We start from the raw sequence: 18,340 nt of genomic DNA on the forward strand, positions 1-18,340 counted from the left end.
GAATAATAAAAGAAATACAAAATCGCATAGTTTATGGTTTAATCCACCAACTTCCTAAAATTAAACACTATCTAAAGATTTTAATCACTGTCAGATATCATTATACTTAATCTCACTATGCTATGTCACCACTGTGCCGCGATCTCCTGAGCTGGTTTTTTTAAAATCTAAATTCACCTATAGAATTTTAATATATGATTTAGACACCTTTTTATTATTTATATCCACTGATTAATTAAATTTTGCTAACTAATAAATATTATGTTAAACGATAATGTTTTAGCTATTCTATTAGTAATATATCGCAATAATTTTTTTATCGATTTAAAAATAACATCATTANAATATATCGCAATAATTTTTTTATCGATTTAAAAATAACATCATTATACTCTTTTTTTTCTGGGGAAATAAAAGTCATTTATCTTAGTTAATAATCGCAGATCTAAAATTACGCAGCGTACTTTAATCAAACGATTTCAAGATAAGCTGTGGAACGGCTAAAAATTATTACTTTTGTTACCTGAACTACAACCAGTTGGTGGACATGCAATTCATGTAGTTGTTATCTTCAGTGATTGTATAGCAGTGTTAAACATTAGCAGTATTTTAAACAGAATATCGTATTGATTTTACAGTATAGATATTAGGATGCCCGTTGTTTATGTATAAAAAAAAATTTTTGTNGATGCCCGTTGTTTATTTATAAAGAAAAATTTTTGTTCGAAACTTGAGGAGCGTAGCAAGAAAATTTATTTTTAACGTCTAAAGATAATTTATTTAAAAAAATAAAATTTATACAACTATGTTAACAAGGCGCGCAAAAAGCTCAAAGTTTAATAAAAATATATTAAAATTGTAGTTTTGTATTTTTAGGCCTCAGTTTTCATTTTTCTGAAATTATTGTAATAACTTAATATTAGAGATATTGTAACCAAACATTGTAAATATTATATAGATTTTCTTAGGAAATTTATCTTTCCAATTTTTCAAGTCAATTCTTTGTTGTTATGATACAAAAAACTCTGCAATACTCGTTTTTTAACCTCTCACGCCCTTGCAATTAACAATTTTTGTTTGGAGGGCAGTGTTATTTTCAACTTTTAAATTTATATTTTTGTAACTACTATTTCAGATAATGGAAGATAAAAGAGAATTTGGAGACTTGCAATTAAGCCCCCCAAAAAGTCCCCCAACCGTATCAACAAACCCAACTTCACCAACAGAAAATCCCATCACATCAAACAATTGTAATATTGTAAAAAATCATAATAAAACAAAAAAAAAAATGATTCACAAAAAATCGTTAGGGAATAATAGATACAANACATCAAACAATTGTAATATTGTAAAAAATCATAATGAAACAAACAAAAAAATGATTCACAAAAAATCGTTAGGGAATAATAGATACAATCCCTATATTCCTAGGATTTTAGGAAATGGAGTAAGTATATTTAATNTTATATTCCTAAGATTTTAGGAAATGGAGTAAGTATATTTAATTACTATATATATGTATTAGACTGACCACAAAATGTTTATTCGTCATCCGTTTTAATTTTTCAAAACATTTTAGCATTTTTATGATAGTGAAATTTTCGAAATTATAAAAAAAAATAGAAAAAATAGATAAAATTAAATGTGTATATAATTTGATGTAGAAAATGTTAGCATTTAGAATTTTCAAAAGTAATTAAAAAATATATTCTTTGAAAAATTAGCGATTTTATACCAAAATGCCATTTTACCATGATATCAAAATGACTTTTTAAGGTTGATAAAAAAACTTCAAGTTTAGACGGCTACCTTTTTTTGGTGTCCTTTTTTTGGAAAATCAAAAAACAATTTTTTTTTTGGTTAGTTTATTATGTATGAGTTGGAAAAATAATTTTTGAAAGCTTGTTTAGTTTCAAACTCAAAAATTAATGTAAAAATATTATTACTTTTAATTTCTAAATTGTATGGGGAGTGAAATTTAAATTTAAAAAAATAAGAAATAGTCTTTCACTAATCGTTACATCTGTTTACAGAATATTATTCATATCCATACTCATCATCAACCTGCCAATTTCGGCATTGTAAATACCCCAAAATGTAAGTATAACCAAATATATCATTTAGTTTTATGATTAATATATGTCTCTTATTACAGCTAAATGCTACCGGTGTGGAATAGTGGGACATATAGCCCGGGAGTGTAAAAATCCAAAACGTAAGTACCATAAATCTAAGGTACTATTTGAATTTACAGACTTGGATGGTACACAAAAAGAAATATTCCAAACAGTACATTTTAAATAATTATTTAAATAAAATCATTTATGTAATTAGTAATCAATTTTGGAATATATAAAATAAAAGTTATAATTTATAATAGAATTATATTTAAGTGTTTTAACTAAAATAGTAATTTTATTTTGTTGTAGGATGCTACACATGTTTGAGAGAGGGGCATTTGGCCGGCTCATGTCCATTTTAATTTTCTTTACATTTTAACATATTTTTTATTTTATATCATTTTATATTTTGTTTTTTAAATTTTCATTTATTTAATCTTATGTTTTACATAATCACTGTATCACTTTATTGATACATCATATTCATTTGGTTAAAATGACATTATTCTTTTCAACAAATATAATTAAATAAATAACTTAGAATTATCTTTAACAAACACATAATGTTTAATTATATTACATTACACACGTTTCAGTTATAAATAAATTATTTGTCATGTAAAAATCACTCTTTACCGAGAAAAAATCAATTTATTAATAGTCATTATTTTTTACTCTATTATTATTATTAAATACAAAATGTCAATCCTATTGTCAAGTGTAAACAACTATATTAACGTTGTATAAAATGTCAAAATGATTTGTCTACATTTCTTATGTAATAATTTTATATTTTATTCTGTCTTATCAATAACATTGTAAGAATGAATATACATATTATAAGAATTGCAAAAAATAAAAAATAATTCTACTTTCAATTTCCTATTAGTGTCAATTGCCCACTTATATTGCTATATCGTAAATCGTCGTATATGTTCACGGAAATTAATTTTTTAAGTCACTTGCCAACTTTGTTGGTCACTAAATCTTATACCATTGAAAAGCCCACAAAATTTGCTATTAGAAAAACCTAATTTTGCGGGGTACAAGTGATGGGAACGTACCTCCCCATGAAGTTTTATACAAGAATATATTCATATATCGTAAATCGTCGTATATGTTCACAGAAATTAATTTTTTAAGTCACTTGCCAACTTTGTTGGTCACTAAATCTTATACCATTGAAAAGCCCACAAAATTTGCTATTAGAAAAACCTAATTTTGCGGGGTACAAGTGATGGGAACGTACCTCCCCATGAAGTTTTATACAAGAATATATTCATATATCGTAAATCGTCGTATATGTTCACAGAAATTAATTTTTTAAGTCACTTGCCAACTTTGTTGGTCACTAAATCTTATACCATTGAAAAGCCCACAAAATTTGCTATTAGAAAAACCTAATTTCGCGGGGTACAAGTGATGGGAACGTACCTCCCCATGAAGTTTTATACAAGAATATATTCATATATCGTAAATCGTCGTATATGTTCACAGAAATTAATTTTTTAAGTCACTTGCCAACTTTGTTGGTCACTAAATCTTATACCATTGAAAAGCCCACAAAATTTGCTATTAGAAAAACCTAATTTCGCGGGGTACAAGTGATGGGAACGTACCTCCCCATGAAGTTTTATACAAGAATATATTGATATATCTAAATCGTCGTATATGTTCATGGAAATTAATTTTTTAAGTCATTTGCCCACTTTGTTTCCCAATAAATCTTATACCATTGAAAAGCCCACAAAATTTGTTATTAGAAAAACTTAATTTCAAGGTGTACAAATGATGGGAACATGCCCCCCCCCATGATTTTTTATACAAATGTATAATCATATATCGTAAATCGTCGTATATATTCAAGGAAATTAATTTTTTAAGTCACTTGCCCACTTTGTTGGTGACTAAATCTTATACCATTGAAAAGATGAAATATTTCAAAAATTCATTTTGTTTATAGTCGTTGATGTCTGACCATACAAAATAAAATAAATAATACAAANAGTCGTTGAAGTCTGACCATACAAAATAAAATAAATAATACAAAATAATGCATATAGTAAATTAGTGATTTCTATCAATTACTTTTAATTCAAAAATATTAAATAGAAAACCCCTTGATAATAGCGGGTTCTGCAACCTAATGTTCGTAATTAACCAATATGGTTACTAAATTCTTATCAATGGTTAGTTATCAGTTAATTTCGGGTGCTAAATTCACGGACATACCCTTCTTTAATTCTTTCAACCATAAACACCTTTAAATTGTTCGGCATGTTTGACCCGCTTTGCGGAATTAGATGTACCTGTAAAATGTGATAGTTGCTCTGAAGCTGTTCATAGTAAATGTTCGGAACTTTCAGCTGCTGAGTTAAACTATGTAACGATGAAAAATAAATCTTTAAAATATTTCTGTATGACTTGCGATCAAGGACTTAAGGAACTACCTGAATTAAAAATTCTTATATAAAAATTATTAACGGAAGTTGATGTACTTAAAAACTCAACGTCACAAAATTTAAAAATATAATCTGACTATGAATTTGTTATCAGTGAGATTAATGAGCGCAACAGGCGTGCAGCAAATCTTATCTGTTACAATGTCACCGAAAGCGATTCAAATCAGTCTGAAGCACGCATTGCATATGATCGCGATCATGTAAATGTCATTCTACACACTATAATCAACGAACCTAATGTTACAGTGCCGGTATCGATAAAAATTTTTCGTCTTGGCCGTTATCAATCTAATAAACCTAGACATTTATTGATTACATTCAATTCTGCATCTGAAGCGTTTGTTTGATATCATTAAGAATAAAAAAAAACGTTCATCTTGTTTTCCTTCAATTTCTTTATGCTCAGATCGTACTCAATATCAAAGAGAAAATTTAATAACACTTAGGGGAGAATTATCGACGCGTATTTCAAATGGTGAAATTGGATTAATTATATAATGTGTTAAAGGAGTACCAAAAATTGTACAAACATCCGAAAAAAATGACTATAATTCACAAAAAAACTTTTAAACTTACATGCTTTCTATCAAAATGTACGAGGTCTTTAGACGAAACTATTGTATTTTCGTGATTCTGTAAATAACCTTGAGTGTGATTTGTTGTTTTTATCTGAAACGTGGCTTAATAATAATATTAGTGATGCTGAACTAGGACTAGTTAATTATAACATTTTTAGATCTAATCGTGATATAAGTTGTGAAACAAGAGGGGGTGGCGTTTTAATAGCTATAAGTAATAAATTTAATTGTGTTCTTTTAAATTCAGAAAATATTAATAATATAGATTATACAGGGTGTTTTTTTTATCATAACCCACTCAATTACTTACAGAATAATAATAATTTAAAAATTTTTTTTTATTACTATCTTTAGTTACACATTATTTTTGAATTATTAACTATGTTATACTTTTTAAGTTCATCCCTTATGCCTAGTAAGGGTGTCAACTTTGTTTTATTAAATGGTGACACATATTTTTAATTTAATAAAATGTTTGAGTTTTTAATTCAATAGTAAATGGCATTTGAATTTTTAATAAAACTTAATTTGTTTATTAGATATATACATTTAAAGTTTCAAATTTTTGAGTTAATATATAGGTATAATATACAAGGATTACAAATACAGGTAGCTAATTGGTTTTTTATGATATTGTACCTTACTATCATTGATAATAACAATGATGTGTACCAGCTAATATCGATGTAAAAAAACAAAGTTGACACCCTTACCAGGCATAAGGGATGAACTTAAAAAGTATTACATAGTTAATAATTCAAGAATAATGTGTAACTAAAGATAGTAATAAAAAAAAATTTTTAAATTATTATTCTGTAAGTAATTGAGTGGATTATGATAAAAAAATCACCCTGTATATTTGTTTCACTACATTATAATAATAGAAAAGTTTTATTAAGTTGTGTATATTTTCCACCTAATACTAGTAAAGAAAGTTACATTTCATTTTGTGACTTAGTTGAAGATACTATTTCTTCATAATTAATTTCGGAAATAATAATCATAGGTGATTTTAATTTACCTGGTTGTGTGTGGTCAATCAATGACCCTATGCTAAATACTTCTGCTAATATTATTTTTAATAGTCTTATGAATTATCTTAATTTAAAACAGTGTAATAATATTACAAATTTTCATAACAATTTATTAGATCTGATTTTTACTGATTTTAATATATTGAACTTATCTAAAGGTCCATCTTTAACACCGATGTATGATGTCTATCACCCCCCTTTAGAGTTTATTTGCTCACTGAATATATCTTTTAATACACCTAGTAAAACATCAACTCCTATTTTTTACAATTTTAACTTATGTAAACTAAGTGATATATGTGCACACCTCTCAAAAATAGATATTATACAACATTTCAATAACTTAAACTTAAACTTGTCTATGGATAAGTTATATGAAATTATTTTGCATACTTTTGATATTTATGTCCCTAACTTTAAATTCAATCCTAACATTAATTGTAACATCACATGGTCAAATCCAGCCCTCAGAAAATTAATTTGCACCTATCTAATGCTGAAGATAACTTTACAGTCATTATGTCTATTGTGCCTCTTTGTTTTATAGAGATTGATATTGGCAAAGCATTAGTTTCATTAGATGTACCCGGTGAAAAATTAATATCTTCTAAATTTTATGTTTTATCTTTAGTTTTTTTAACATTGCCATTAAACAAATTACTGAAGTCATCATTGTTTACAACTATAAAACAATATAAATTTATGAATATAATGATGTATAAATCGTTGTAGATAATTTATATATCGTAATATTTTGATCTAACTCAAAATCATCAGGCATAATTTCTTCTATATCGTCGCTTGTAGAACAGAATTCCAAAGTTTTAGCTAAAATTTAAATAAACATTGCATATGACTGAACAATACTATACTATTCACTGTTTATTTGTTACTCAAAATACTTACTAGTTAATTTTAATTCACCTTCATGAAGTTTTCTTTTTTTCTCAAATTCTTTTAGTTTTTTAAATTGCTTAAATTATTTTTTTTGATAAATTACATCAATGCCAATAAATTATCCTGGACGATCCATTTGTCATTGACTTATTAAAAACTGCATATCTATATCAATAGTCATCATGTCTAATGCATTTGCATAAGCAATATCAAATAGCTCATCAAAACATTGTACAAATTTATTTTCTTTATCTATCTGAGTATTTGTACGTCGACTTGAATTTTTTTGCAAATTACGCCATGTATAGTACAATTCCTCCAATTTTGGTAAACAATTACAAACTTCTTTAGTAGGTTTTCGAGCTTTTTGCCAGAATATCAATGATTCATCAATCACTAAACGCGCACTATAACGAACACTCAAGTTATTTTCTCGAATATTAAAAAATATGAACTAAAATGCTTTGTTTGTGATATTGCACGTAATCAACACAGTTAATAATAATAGGTATTTTTAAGTAGGTAATGATCAATCATTACTTAACTGACCATATTATTTCGATAATATTTATACCTTGTAGAAATCAACAAACAAAAATAATCTATTATTTTGTCAATACAAACGTATCATACTATAGTAAAAAACACTAAAAATGTGTTTTTGTTTTGTTATTTTGTTATCGAATGAGCCATTTTTTGGAAATAGTACTCAAGACAAATATTATTAAAAATTTAATTCAAAAATATTTTATCATAAGATAGATTTTACTATCATTAATACTTAGGATATAATCGCAAAAAACTACGCAAAAGTAAATACGCCCATTTTTTCATTTTGTTGAACTTTTAACTTTTGTGAGGTAAATATTTGATTTATGACTTTTTTAATTATAACTTTTTTTATGTAAAATATTCATATCTACAATTTTTTTCTATTAAATTTTTATGTAAAAGTCATAACTTTTGAGATAAACCGCTTTCAGCCAGGCTGTTCGTCATTGATCATGCGAATAGCTATCGTTTCGCCTTTTTCGCGTTGTTGTAACGAGAAGTAGACTTCTTTTTGTTTTACATGCGCTCATACGCTGGAAATTTGTTTGTCAAATCAATTTCATTTTATTACATTGTTTATTATGTTTTGCACAAATATATTTTATGATATATGGATATATGATATATGGTCGTATAGACAACAAAGAATTGACGCCCGGTGGGAGCATATATACACTTACTGTCATATACACCGTCATACCAACTTTGACCGCATTTCTCAACTTAGTAATTTATAATATTTTATGTAAAATTTAAACATCTTTTTAATTAAATTATGAAATTGCCTGGACTCCTCTCGGAACATCTTTAAAAATTCAAATTACTTTCGACGTGTAGTGACAACAATGGGCGCCAAGTCACATAAACCTCCATATTAACTCGACATATTAAGAACGACGACCGCATTTTATCACTTAGTTGTATGTGAAATTTAATCAGCTTTTTAATGATACAATCAAATTGTCCTAATTATTATTTGACCTGACGAATTTCATGCTAAGCAGCAGAAAATAATTATACACGTGTACCATTTAAGTAACAAATACAGTGGAGCCCCGGTAATCCGACAAACGTTTTGCAGGTCAGTGTCGAACTATCGAATTTGTCGGATTATAGAGTATTCCCTAAGACCTCTTATAGTCCGGAAATTTTAACAAAAGGGTACCTTGTAATCCGAAAAATCACAAATCCAAAGATAAGATTTGGTCTTGATAGGCCCTGGTGTGAAGTATAAATCATGCTTCATTATGTATGTCGACTTAAGTAAATTAAATAACACAATAGAAAGCTTATGTTTTATTATAAAATTAACGTCATTAATGCTAGAGAACTTAAAAAAAACAATAACTTTACATTAAGGAATACAATTACAATGTAATTGTGTTTAAACAAATATACATACTAAAATATTCAAAAATTATGAATAAAAATCATGATATGAATTTATGAAGCATGAAAATATTTATCAATTTTTTTTTGCTTAACATTATTGAAACGCGAGACCAATGCTCTGTCCCTCAGTCTTCTTAAAAGTAAAAGTTGTAGGATGTACCATTCTCCTCAGCCCATTGCAAACCCAGTTCAAAGGCGTTAGCTGCATCTTGTGCTATCACTTGCGGAGTAGTTGCAATTACGTCGTCGTCATCTTCCTGATTTATGGTTGTATTATTAGATATCTCTTTTATAATCTCATCGTCAGACATTTCATAAAAAATATTTTCCTCCTNTAGTTTATAATTAGTTTATATCTTTTATAATCAGTTATATTTCAACAGCCGACCGAGTAACACGTACGTTTAATCGCTCGTGAGTACGCTTATCTATATTTTCTTCCATTTATTATTGTTGGCATTCATTTGGAACACGCTCACTACGTTATCGTTGATTATCTATACTAATATGGGTAAAAGTACAATTTGCTATATTTGTAATTTAAAATTTGCGGACCTCGACACTCCTATTAAGTGTGACGGGTGTACACTGTTATTTCACCCAAAATGTTCCGGACTATCAACCTCTGAACTAAAATGCCTGGGAATGAAAAACAGACTGCTCAAATTTTTTTGTTCTGGCTGCGATAAGGGTCTCAAAGAATTACCAGAGCTCAAATCTTTATTAAATAAGTTGCTTGTTGAAGTTAATAATCTGAAATCGAACCTTGGTAATAATCAAAACCATAATCTTTCTAATGACTTCATTATTAATGAAATCAATGAACGTAACAAACGAGCAAAAAATCTTATTTTCTATAATATTCAAGAGTGCAATTCTAATCAGTCTAACGAGAGAATATCTTTTGATACTAAGCAAGTAAACGATACAATCGCGTCTATTCTAGTTGACTCAGGAAATCCTCCTATACCATTAAAGGTCATTCGGCTTGGCCGTTATCAGTCTGGTAAACCTCGTCCTATTAAAGTTATTTTTGAATCGGAATCAAACGTGTTTGATATTATTCGTAACAAAAAAAAACTCACTGACTCCAATCCACCTTCTACTACATTCATATCTACTGATAGAACACCCCATCAGAGAGACTATATGAAGAGTTTGAAGGAGGAGCTTGTGTTACGTTCAAATAATGGTGAATCAGGTCTAACTATTAAATTTATTAATNAACTAGAAAATGTTCAAAATAAGTTTCTTAAAAATATTTCATACAAATTAAATCTTCCCTACTCGAAAAATTCAGTTATTCCACTACAGGAAACATTTGGCCTTGATAGTCTGTCCCTCAGACGAACTCTAGCGGACATAATGTTTATTTTTGATATTCTCAATGGTCATATTCTTTGTCCTGAATTACATCGTGTGTATCTTAATTTAAATGGCTCTATGCAGGTAGCATCATTAGAAAGTTTCTCTCCTGTTATAGTCATTAAACGTATGCCATGACGACTTTTAAAACGTTCTAACCATCCCTTGCTAGCCACAAAATCATCTTTTTTTATAATTTCCTTATAAAAAAACTTAGCTTTCATGGCCAACATGGGTCCCGAAATTGAAGCATGCCTATTTCTTTCCTGAAGAAACCACATGTACAAAGCTTCTTCCACTTCTGGATGTTCAGCTTTCTTGAGTGTCTGTCTCTTGCCTGGCCCACAGTCAGTAGTTGATACGAAGTTTTTAATCTTCTCATGATTTTTTTTAATATTATAAATTGTAGATCGGCCTACGCCATATTCACTTGCTAAACTACTAAAAGATTCATTACGATTTAAACGGTCTAAAATATCACATTTTTCTTTAATTGTCAGTGTTTTGTGCTTTCGCTTCTGGGCTTGTGACGACATAATTTACTAGGTACGTATACGTAATACACAATGAATAAACAGTACACAAAGAATCTATACTTTGAGTACAATAGTGATGGCACAATTGTAACCTGTTCAAATGCATTATCGAAGATTGTAAAAAAAAATACCCAATAATAATAGACATGTCGGATTACAAGGGGCGCCGGATTAACCAGGGGCCGGATTACCGGGGGTCCACTGTACTTCATAATTTCTCCCTAACAATTACAATACTAAATGGTTAAGTATAAATTTCATACTATATTTAATTCCTTTAATATATATTTAATCATATATTATATTTCAAAATTAAAAAACTACTAATCAGAAATAATTAAGGAAATAGGAATTAATTTTGCTTTTGGTATACATTCATCATCAATTTCTTAAAATTCAATACTATCTGCAGAATTGCATCGAATTTTTTTATATAAGGACATATTTTTATTTCAACATAAGGTAGTGTAATAGTCTATTGTCTTTATAGCAGGAAGTAAAACAATTTATTTAACATTGTAATGTTTGCTATAACTGTAATATAATTGTAATATCCTGATCAATTCGTCTATTTTTTTTCTGTAGGTGTCCCTATTTTTTATTTAGGTCCCTCTCAACATGGCAGGCGTGTTACAATATCAGCTGTCATTATATATATATCGTAATTGTATTGAACCATACATTTTTCTAAAAGTTATAGAAATATAAAATAATAAAATCGAGAACTTTACGAAGCAGATAAACCATAAGACGGCTAGTTGTGGAAAAATCGGGGGTGAGTAAAGCAAGACGCTAGAGATCAGCTCTCACACGATATAATATAATCAACAATGTTTGTAACAACTGGTCTACTAGGTCTTTGCTGGAGGAGTTCTGTACCAAACATACTGCCCGCGTTGAAAGACTAAGGTATTCACTAAGTCTTCACAAAGTGTTAATACTAGCATGATTTAACAACGTGAACAAAATATAATCAAATATACAAAATACATTTTAAATAAAATTATTATTTTTGATATTTCAATTGCTTATGTTTAATGGAATTCAAAGACCTGTTAATAACATTTTAATGGAAGAACAGCATGGCTTTCGTCCGGGTCGCTCATCTTCCATCTGTAATCTTGTATTCACCAATTATATTTAAATGCTTTCCAAAATCAATTACAAGTAGATGTTATATATAATGATTTCGGTAAAGCATTTGACTCTGTGGATCATACGACCCTTATTACTGTTCTTAGACAATATGGTTTTGGTGAACCACTACTATCTTGGATTAGTTCCTATATTTGAATGGTCAAACTCAATGGAAGTATCACTTAATTTAACCAAATGCAAGTTCTTTACGTATCATAGAACAAAACATCTTGTTGAGTTTCACTGAAGTATTACTGAACTAAATAACTCGCGTGAGTTAAACTCTATCATAGATCTAGGCTTTGCTTTGAATTCTCAACTAAATAATTATCCCTTCCTCAATAATATAAATTTAAAGAACAAAAGTAAACTTTATTTGTTTTATTTCTTGTAAAAAAATTTTAAGCGACCTTTTTTTTGTTCAAAAACTTGTATAACTGTTAAGTGAACCATAATTATAGCAAGGTGATCATTCAAACAATCGCAGCCATTAAAAAATGACACCACTGAATAAGACTAAATACGTATATAAATATTTTTAATATACAGATATTTAATAGAATTATAAAATTACCATAATACGAAAATAATGTTAAATTTTTTTTTTTACAATTTTCATGTTATAAATAAAAAAATACATTATTTAGATATATCACTAAAAATCTATATACAATGAGTTCTGAAATTGATTTTTAGTATTTTACCAAAATCCAACAAATTTGATCTATGAGACATTATGAAGAGTTTGTCATGCCACTACCATTTCCGCCGTTATTGTTATTACGCATTATTTCCAATTTGTGTTCCCTAGCTTTTAATCGAAGCTCTGCAATGCTAGAAGAACGGCGAACAATAACATCGTCCCTAGTGCCACCACTTGAAGATACGGACGAGTTTGATGATGCCGAACCGGTGGGGCTGGACGGCGGCATTGTATCTATAATAGTTGGATGTGTTGGAGGTCGCATTGCAACCGCCGCAGCCATTGCCATATTAGCCAACAAATTGTTAAAATGATGGTGTTGTTGTTGGTGGTGGTGATGTGGTGAAGACGAAACCGCTGGCAACCCAACAATCGCAGGTGGAGTTGGTTGTGACTGTGAAGGATGTCGACCGGTCCCCATTTGATCGGGACGTCGACTGTAAGCAGCAGCAGCTGCAGCTGCTACAGCGTAATGTGGCGACAGAAACAGTGGCGATGGAGATGGTGGCGGAGATGAAGAGGAAGTAGGAACTGCAGCACCAGCCGTTGAATGGAACCTCAAAAAACCATTTTCAATAGAACTAGCCGGTGGTCTATGGAGTGCAGCAGCTGCTTGCTGTAGACCCATGTGACCAAAAGGCGAAGGGCTCATTGCGGTAGCTGATATAGAACTAACGCAGTAAGGATTGTTGTTGTATGGATGGGCCTGAGGTCCAACCTTTTCTTGTTTTCGCCATTTAGCCCTTCTGTTTTGGAACCACACCTGAATAAATAAAATAAATTAATTACAATGTACTTAGTAAAAATATTTAAAGTAATATAATGTAACTTTCTTAATTGCAAAAGAAAATAGTAAAATTTAAATGTACAAAATATAATTAATTTGTACTTAAGGGATATTAAAAATATAAAAATGTTCGATTGTAACCAACGTTCCCAAATTAAATATCAAAACCTTAGCCGATGATAAAAATTACTTCACTTGCTAATAAAAATAAAATATTTTTGAAAACACCAAGTAGCTCGCTTACAAATTTTATTAAATATAATATTACTTATATTTGTAACTAAATATTTATGCAAGCATAAAAATTTTAAGTCATTTAAACTTGTTATACCTCAATTTAAGTAATTTTAAGATTATAATTAACCAATCTTCAATGACAGTTTTAAGCGATACAATATTCTCAATTAATTACTGAAATAGTGACAATGATTTTTAAGAGATCAAATATATTGTGAACTTATGTGTTCCCAATTATATTATAGGACTTCACTAGTGAATGAACAGTTAAGAATTTTTTATTTTTGAAGTCCTATATTAATTTCTATTTTAATGTCACACTCATTAAGCTAATAAATATTTGTTCTCTAAAAATTTCTCAATAATAATAATCTACAAATTTAATACATCAGTTTCAATTTATATATTTTTTTCAGTGAATAAACAGCTATTGCTATTTTTATATCTATTTTCTTTGTTATTTAAACTGTTTACATCAACTTCTTACAGTCATAGTAGACAATTTTTTTAAACTGAAATAAAATTTATTGTCATAGAGTAGAAATTTATTATAAAAATATTATTTATTTTATTTTTTTTTATTTTATTTATTAACGCCTAATAATTATATATTTATTATTGAATTTTCCATAGAAATTCTATAAATAGATTCATAAAAGTTAATTTTGTTATAATAAATTAATATAGCCTGCTATGAAAAAACGAGTAATAGATGAAATTTCTTTATTGTGTGAATTTATAACCAATCTTATTTTTATTTCAAATTAAGTAAGTCCTCATTTTTTATTAATTAATTAATTTGATTACATAGAGATCAACACAAAAATGTTTAAATACTACAGTCAGAAATATGTAATAAAAATATTTAATTATTAGATTATATTTACCTAGTAACCTATTAAGTACAACCTAGTAACTTTTGGTGTTTGTAAAGTTTGTGCAATTGAAATATTTAGAACTTCATTAATTTTAATGATTTACTTTACCTAAATGAACCAATCAAAACAAAGTTGTTAAAAAGATTTACTCAATTGAGTGTATAATAAAATTTGATTATAATTGTAAAAATCCATTATTAGTTCAGGAGAAACTGACAATCATTTTTTTTTAGAAATGATTTATAAAGCAACATGTTACCAAAAAATTTGTAATATTATAGTCTAGTAGTAGCACACAAATAGAGTAAAAAAATTATTAAATTACAAAGTAAAATGATTTAATTTTGTAGTTGAAACCTATCATATCAAAATTAATTCGTCAATAAATACTTTGAAAACATTAGAAATGAATGATTTTAATTGTCTGTATGGATAACATGGGATAAGTAACTGTTTAATAGTTAAATAAGAATTTTTTTCAATTTTTGAGTGTAATATCATCAACTAGATACGAATTGTAGTCATTTGACGTATCGTTGAAAAAAGTAGGTCAAGTTAGAGCATAGAAAATAAATGATATTCACAACAAATTATCGTCTCAGCTTTACATCGAAGTTAAAACTTAAAATATAGTAAAATAATTTTAATATGAATAAGAAATTTATTCTCGCGAGTGGCGACACAGTGATGGGATCCTTGATCTTTATTGAAGTTATTGTTACTAAATGAGTTGAACATTTATTCTAACTTAAAAAAAATTAAGAAAAAAATGCAAAAAATTCTTTGCCACAAGCGGGTTGGGGAACCTTTTACCCCAAGCGCGTAAAACACAAGTTTTAAAGACTTGGCAACCGTTCGTCGCTACCATCGACTGAAAAAAATAGCTATTTAAGCTAATTCAAATGTCAAAGTTATTTTTCTCGATTTCAAAAAAGCAAAAAAATTTAAATAAGTTTAACTTTCTATGCTATTTCAATTTTATTTATATAATATTTATAAAAATCTGTGTACTCCCCTTGTCAGGTATTTTAAAATAAAATAAAATACAAAACCCAGAATTTTAACACAAAAATAGCATATTTTTGAATACGGTAGTCATTTTTACCATGAAGACATATCCAGAGGTCAAATTTTTTTTTCAAAATAAAGTATATTACATAAGCTTTAATTTAAAATATATAAAAGTGTTAGTATTTCTGGAACACTTTCAAAAATTAAATTGAAAATGTCTTAGTTTCAATACGCATGTTTAAAGTTTTGACCCCCCTTGTATAAAGGGGTATGATCCTCCGATTTACAAAAAAAGTGTGTCAGATAATAGGGGTATATAAAAGTTATTTATAAAAAAATAATAATATTGATCCATACATTTTTCCAAAAGTTATAGCAATATAAATTTAATAATAGAAAATATAAAATCAAGAATTTTTTCACGGAAAACGTACGTTTTCCTTTAACTTTGATGTCTGTTTTCACTATGAAGACAAGTCCAGAGGTCAAATTTTTTTTTCAAAATAAAGTATATTACATAATCTTTAATTAAAAATATATATAAAAGTGTTAGTATTTCTGGAACACTTTCAAAAATTAAGTTGAAAAAGTTACCATTTTGAAACCCTTCCTGTGGGCTGGTAAACGGTCAAATGTTCACAAAAATATATAAAATAATAGGTAAATATCTAAAGTATCTATAAACAAATAAGTTATGGCAATTTTAAGTAAAAAAATTGAAAAAAATGTCGAAAATTAATGATTTTNAAAATAATAAAATAAAAAATAAGTTATGGCAATTTTAAGTAAAAAAATTGAAAAAAATGTCGAAAATTAATGATTTTTAAATTTGTAATTTTTTTGGAGATTTCTCACATATACGGGAACTAGGGAAATTTTTTCAATATTTGAGGGTAATGTCTTCGACTAGATACGATTTGTGATCTTTTGACGTATTGTTCATCAAAATCGGTCCAGCGAGAGCTGAGATTGAACGTTTACAGATACAAAAAAAAAAAACACTTCATAGTAAAATTAATACCTTCTCAGCTTCGCATCGAAGCTAAAAGAAAAAAATATTGTCTCTAGTACTACAAATAGTTTAATTAGGTCTGTTAACCCGATCGATCTTCTTATATAAAGATGCCGGAACCAGTATGGCAGGTATTGCCCCCAGTCAAAATACGGTTGGAAAAATTATCATTTCGCTTTCCTCAGTTAAATAAAATAAAAATTTATAGTAAAAACGGTAGCACAGTGGGGTCGCGGCATAGTGGAGACATTGCATAGTAGGGTCCAGTATAGATTTAATCTGACAGTGATTAAAATCACTATCATAAGAAACGCTTCGATGCAAATCTGTAGATAGTGTTTAATTTTAAAAAATTGATGGATAATTGCAAAAGCAACATCAACTTCTATTAAAATAAAATACAAAACCCATAATTATCATACAAAAATAGTATATTTTTCAATATGGTAGCCATTTGCGTATAGAAGATAGATCGTCGGGACAAATTTTTTTTTTTCATTTTGTAGTACATAAAATAAGCTTTAATTCGATATATGTTTAAAGGACGCAGTCTTTCCGGAACATTTTCAAAAATTAAGTTGAAAAAATTATTTTTTGTAAAAAAGTTACTATTTTAAATCCTCCCAGTGAGCAGAATAAGTGTTAGATTTTCAAAAAAAATTATATCAAATGAAAGGGAAATATCTAAGGTTTCAATACAAAAAAATATTATTTTTATTTGTTCATTTTTGAAAAAGTTATGGCAGTTTTAAGTACAAAAAACATCCCGATAAAATGTAATTTTTATCGCAAACATTACATTTTTTTTTAAATTTTCGACAGCCATTTGCACATAGAAGATAAGATGTCGGGACAAATTTTTTTTTTTCATTTGATAGTATATAACATAACCTTTGATTTGATATATGTTTAAAGGACGCAGTATTTCCGGAACATTTTCAAAAGTTCAGTTGAAAAAGATCTATGTTTTTTACAATATTTTAAGTTTTGAACGCCCCCTATATAAGGGGAAATTGTCCAATTTTAATAAAAAGTATGTCAAATGAAAGATGTACTTATAATGTATTTAGAAAAAAAAAATTTGTGCTGATATATACATTTTTCAAAAAGTTATAGCATTTTTAAGTTGAAAATTTAAAATCGAAAATCGAAAATTTTAACACAAAAATAGTGTTTTTTTAACTACGGCAGCCGTTTAAATGTAGAAAAAAAAGTGTCGGGACAAATTTTTTTTTTTCATTTTGTAGTACATAAAATAAGCTTTAATTTGATATATGTTTAAAGGACGCAGTCTTTCCGGAACATTTTCAAAAATTAAGTTGAAAAAATTAATTTTTGTAAAAAAGTTGCCATTTTAAATCCCCCCAATGAGCAGGTTACGTGATAGATTTTCAAAAAAATGATATCAAATGAAAGGTAAATATCTAAGGTTTTAGTATAAAAAAAAATTATGTTGATATATTGATTTTTCAAAAAGTTATAGAAGTTTTAAGAAAAAAAAGTGAAAAAATTTCGAAAATTAGCGATTTTTAAATTTGTAATTTTTTTGGATATTTCCCCCATTTGCGGGGAACGAGGGAATTTTTTTCAATTTTTAAGGGTAATGTCTTCAACTAGATACGATTTGTGATCTTTTGAC

General features: G+C 27.9%; 2 protein-coding genes across 3 annotated transcripts in view; one reads left to right on the forward strand and one right to left on the reverse strand.

The window, feature by feature from the left end:
• The first annotated feature begins 993 nt into the window (after window positions 1-993).
• On the forward strand, window positions 994-3,609 carry LOC126899836 (uncharacterized). Its single transcript, XM_050675067.1, has 5 exons — window positions 994-1,282; window positions 1,373-1,447; window positions 2,034-2,097; window positions 2,156-2,215; window positions 2,430-3,609. The coding sequence occupies exons 1-5, from the start codon at window positions 1,139-1,141 to the stop codon at window positions 2,480-2,482; spliced, it is 396 nt and encodes a 131-aa protein (XP_050531024.1). The 5' UTR covers window positions 994-1,138; the 3' UTR covers window positions 2,483-3,609.
• Window positions 3,610-12,602: 8,993 nt separating this feature from the next.
• The window catches only part of LOC126899809 (homeobox protein aristaless-like), a 41,259-nt gene continuing 35,521 nt past the window's right edge, over window positions 12,603-18,340 (reverse strand). For both annotated transcript variants that reach the window (XM_050675031.1, XM_050675032.1), the window contains exon 4: window positions 12,603-13,539. In XM_050675031.1, coding sequence (XP_050530988.1) covers window positions 12,808-13,539 — 732 coding nt within the window. In that variant the 3' untranslated portion in view covers window positions 12,603-12,807. The remainder of the gene's footprint in view (window positions 13,540-18,340) is intronic.

This window comes from Daktulosphaira vitifoliae, unplaced genomic scaffold (assembly GCF_025091365.1).
Source record: "Daktulosphaira vitifoliae isolate Bord-2020 unplaced genomic scaffold, ASM2509136v1 Scaffold_2, whole genome shotgun sequence".
NCBI lineage: Eukaryota > Metazoa > Arthropoda > Insecta > Hemiptera > Phylloxeridae > Daktulosphaira > Daktulosphaira vitifoliae.

What these genes read in the sequence shown, in the direction of transcription:
- LOC126899836 (XM_050675067.1), top strand. Translation starts at nt 1,139, where the DNA reads ATGGAAGATAAAAGAGAATTTGGAGACTTGCAATTAAGCCCCCCAAAA. An exon ending in CTAGGATTTTAGGAAATGGA is followed by an intron (nt 1,448 to 2,033) that starts GTAAGTATATTT and finishes ATCTGTTTACAG; the next exon opens with AATATTATTCATATCCATAC. An exon ending in CATTGTAAATACCCCAAAAT is followed by an intron (nt 2,098 to 2,155) that starts GTAAGTATAACC and finishes CTCTTATTACAG; the next exon opens with CTAAATGCTACCGGTGTGGA.